Source organism: Dendrobium catenatum, unplaced genomic scaffold (assembly GCF_001605985.2).
Source record: "Dendrobium catenatum unplaced genomic scaffold, ASM160598v2 original_scaffold_96786, whole genome shotgun sequence".
In the NCBI taxonomy this organism is placed as follows: Eukaryota; Viridiplantae; Streptophyta; class Magnoliopsida; order Asparagales; family Orchidaceae; genus Dendrobium; species Dendrobium catenatum.
This window is the reverse complement of record NW_021415225.1, coordinates 789798-794184: the sequence shown is the minus strand read 5'-3', so window position 1 is coordinate 794184 and position 4387 is coordinate 789798. Positions and strand designations below refer to the sequence as shown.

Below are 4387 nucleotides of genomic sequence, written 5' to 3'. Positions count from 1 at the left end.
TGCCTTGTCTAATTTCGTCGTTTTCGTTCCTCTCAAGCTTTTATTTTGTACTTCTATTTTTAATGTAAACAAAAATCTGTCTGGTATTTGTTTTTGTTTTTAGAGAATTAGAAAACAGATTGGACGTTTCATGAAGAAAAAATTACATTTACTACAAGATCTCGCAGCAAACAGCACTAATTACAGTGGTCAAAAAGTTGGGTGTCAATATTTGACAAGATCCAAAAAATTTGACACGAATTCGATCCAAAAATTTTGAGTTAGGATCGATCTGGACCCAAAATGAGTCCGGTTCGGGTTCAACAAATCAAACCATTTCAAAATCCGGGCCGGGTTCAGATTGACATAAATATTCAAAATTTACTCGTTTTTTACCTGAAATCAAGATTGACCCATTTTTTGACCCGAAAATTAGTAATTTTTGGTTGGCCCCTGGTCATTTGGGTCGCGTCGGGTTGACCCGAACTAGAAGCAAATCGGGTATGGGTTAGAAAAATCGACCTGTTTGCAAAAGCAGCCCAAGCAGCCCGGGTTCGGTTTGACTCGAACAGTGGGAGGTCAATTCCGGATTCGATCCAAACCAGACTCATGACACGGAATTGACACCCCGATAGTCATAAAAAGAAATACAGATGAAGCTTCAAGCATAGTTGAAAATCGTTGGAGGAAATAATTTGATATAAATTTATGGCTTGACTATGAATCTGCAATCACACAAACAGACGTTTTGATTACGTAATGGTTTCTAAAATATCAAATCTCCTTTATTTCATTTGCCTCACACAGTTTTATAAAAACCAAACAACAAATCGAGATTAATGATCACTGATCCATTATTCGATCCATCACCACAGCAACATACAAAAAGACGATAAATTTCAACCGCAAACACCAATTTGAGATCTTTATTAACTGCAAATTCACACCAATTACGAAGGCTGGATCTTGGAGCTGGCAAAGGTGGACTTCATGGTAGCCATGGCCGCGGCGATCGCCGCCTCCATGTAGTTCTCCGAGGCGCCGGCAGCGCTGTCGACCTTGGCGGAGTAGCTGGGGAAGTCTTCGGTGGCGGCATCGAGGATGGAATTGAGTTCGTTTTCGGCCTCTTTCATGGCGGCTTCGGCTTTGCCGGCGGATTTCAGGTGCTCGGCCTCGGCGGCGGCCAAGGAGGCACGTGCCTCGAGCTCGAAGAGCTGGAGAAGCTCTTCGATGCGCGATGGGTTGAAGTCTTTGTTGTCGAGGGCGTCGTTGGCGAGGACGGAGAGTTGGGAGAAGAGAGCTTCCATCGCAGCTGGTTCAACTTTACCTTCTTCTCGGCTGATGATTTAGGCCTATGAGTCTATGAACTTTTATCCAAAGCGGGCACCTAATGAGGGTTTTATGCATGAATAACCCTAGAGTTTTGAGATTTATACTATACCACTCATTTTTTTCATTATTATTGTTTATCATGTTATTCTTTAAATTTGTATAGAACTATAGATCATTGATATGTGAATCTAATTAAATGTTGATATGATATAATATTTATTAAGTTTCAAAAATGATTCATTTATGTAAAACTATAGAAATTTGTTGTATTTTGAGACTTCCCAAGTATAAAAACTCCTTTAGCTAAGAAGGTTTTGAATGTGCAAGATTTTTAGGGATTCTAATCTTTATTGAAAATTGTATTGTAATGTTTCCTATTGTTATTAATAATGGATGGATCATAGTGCATCCTCTTCTAATTATAATGTTAAGTGGATTAGCTTATAATTGGGTTGGTTTAATAGTCATGTTTCAGTTAAGGGTCAGATTAAGCAACCAATTGAGAAAAATTTGGACTCAAAGCATGAAAATAAAACAACATGCATTAATTATCCAAATTCATAACAATAGCATTCAGTATGATCATGAATCAATGCAAAACTGTAATTTGAAAATCATAAAGCATAGAAAAAATGTACATATACTAAAATAGTAAAGCTGGAAATAATCAAATCATTCATAAACCAAAATTACTTTATATATTATCAAATTAGTAAAAGAATCGTATTAAAAAGTGAAACAACATATCTTATAAAATATACCCATACAGTTGAACTTCATCAGTAGTATCATGTCTGTGGTGTGAATCACATGAATATCTTAATCTTAAATAATATAAATCTTAAAATCAATATCATATCAATAATAGTGCACGGGTGCAAGTATAAAAACAATCATACTAAAACAAGTGGTTCTGACTTTTCTAGTGTTTTTTTAGTAATCGTACATATAACATATTCATTTTAATATATTAATCTAAATTTAATATTCATGTGGCTTTTTTAAAGAGTTGCCTCTTTCGCGTCAGCATCTTAACTTCTTATAACTCTCAATCTTAATCTTTATCTTGGTCGAGGATATCCCCACAAAACTTAGTTTAAGGAAATCCCTTCGGTCCACCCTCCAATACAAGGTAGAATCAATCTACGACCAACCTATCTTAATAAACAACTTGTCTTATTTACACATAATATAGGAACATATAAAATTAATAACAATTAGCAAGTATATATTCACAATGCTAGTTTCATCAGCATGCCGTCAAAACCACTATATATTTTATTCCTACTCAAATCATATACAACAACAACAACAAAAACATCAAACCTTTGTCCCACTATCTGGGGTCGCCTACATGAATTCTTTTTCGCCATTGTGTTATGTTAAAAGTCAAATTCTCATTTAAATCTAATAAAGAAAGATCATTTCTAATATTTTCTAGGTCTACCTCTACCTGTCTTAACATAAGTCAAATCTAATACCTCAACTTTCTTAATCGGGTCATCGGAAGGCCTCCGTTTAATGTGACCAAACCATCTAAGGCGACTCTCTCTAATCTTATCTTCCACTGGAGCTACTCCAACATTTTTACTTATATGCTCATTTCGTATCCTATCTCTAATGGTAAAGCCACTCATCCACCTAAGCATCCTCATCTATGCAACACTTAACTTATTATTATGCTTCTCTTTTAATGGCCAACATTCAGCACCATAAAGCATTGCAGGTCTCATCACCATCTTATAGAACTGAAATAATGTTTCAACCGGTAAAAATATAAAACCATCTGATCAAAATGATCAAATACAATACTATAATATACAAAAACTTATGTAGGAGTTCACTAAATCAGAATAAAATACAATAAATATTGATTTAGACAAAAGAATAAATTTCGAAATCAAAATAATTAAAAACATAAGTATGATAGAAGTCAACTACAATAATCAGAATATTTTTTATAATAGGAGTGACAGATGAAAAAAAAAAACAATGGAAGCATTCTTTCTCTTTCCTATTTCCTCTCGTTCTCCCATTCTCCTCTCCACCTTCCCTTCCTAAGTCTACAAAATGAGATTGCTAAAAAATTCAAAGTCTACAAAAAATGAGATAGCTCAAAAAAAAAAAAAAGTCACTAACCACAATTAGAGCATGTTATTCCAACACATTATGCTACTTATATCATAAATAGATTTCCTTATAAAGTTCTCTACTTCAAAACGGGAAATTATTACGTCCGGTGTTCGGATTCGTCAGGACGCCAATCCAGATGCGCCATGTCAGCCAGATACACTCGGGCCCAGTGTATCCTGGTGACGTGGCGCCTCTGGATTGGTGTCCGGACAGTCTGGTCACTGGACGTAATAATTCGCCCCTCAAAACACCTATGAAAGTACACTCTCAATTTTATCCCAAATTGAAAACCTAAACCAAATCTTTGCATGTATCTCCCTTAAGCATGTTCTTAATAACAATAGAGGTAAATTTGACCCATTGGGAATCAAGTGCATGTGGGTTACTCATCAACCAAAAAAAAAATACAAATACTACAATTCACCTACCAAAAGTTTATCCATTTCTATTAATGAAACTTTTGCAGAGGGCAGAACTTTCTTTGCTCAAACTTATCTTCGAAAGAGCTATATTAAAGAAAATGAGGATAAAGAAAACTTCTTAATAAAACTATCTTCCTGAACCAAACATTGTCTGCAAATCTCTTCCTGGAGAAGAAATTAAGCTGATTCTTCACACTCATCATAAATTAAAAAAATCTCAAATCATGATATTGGGAGATATAAACAAGCGAATTCAAGAAGAATTATTCCAATTCCATATTCAATGCCCGCCAGAGAATCTTCGATCTTCTCCAAATCATGAATATGAGTAGGGGTGTTAATTTCGGGTCACGGGTCGGGTTCGGGTCGAACCCGGAACTAACCCGGGTTCAAACGGGTCGACCCTAACCCGACCCGGGAAGGCAAACGGGTCGGAAATCCGAACCCGGACCCGATCCGGCGGGTTGCCGGGTTGACCCGACCCGATCCAGTTTGAGTTGCCGGCTCCGGAACGACGGTGG

General features: G+C 36.4%; 1 protein-coding gene across 1 annotated transcript; it reads right to left on the bottom strand.

Moving 5' to 3' along the window:
• Positions 1 to 701: 701 nt before the first annotated feature.
• LOC110109017 lies at positions 702 to 1337 on the bottom strand. The gene has a single exon (XM_020839910.2). The coding sequence runs from the start codon at positions 1284 to 1286 to the stop codon at positions 930 to 932; it is 357 nt and encodes a 118-aa protein (XP_020695569.1). The 5' UTR covers positions 1287 to 1337; the 3' UTR covers positions 702 to 929.
• Between the last annotated feature and the right edge of the window lie 3050 nt (positions 1338 to 4387).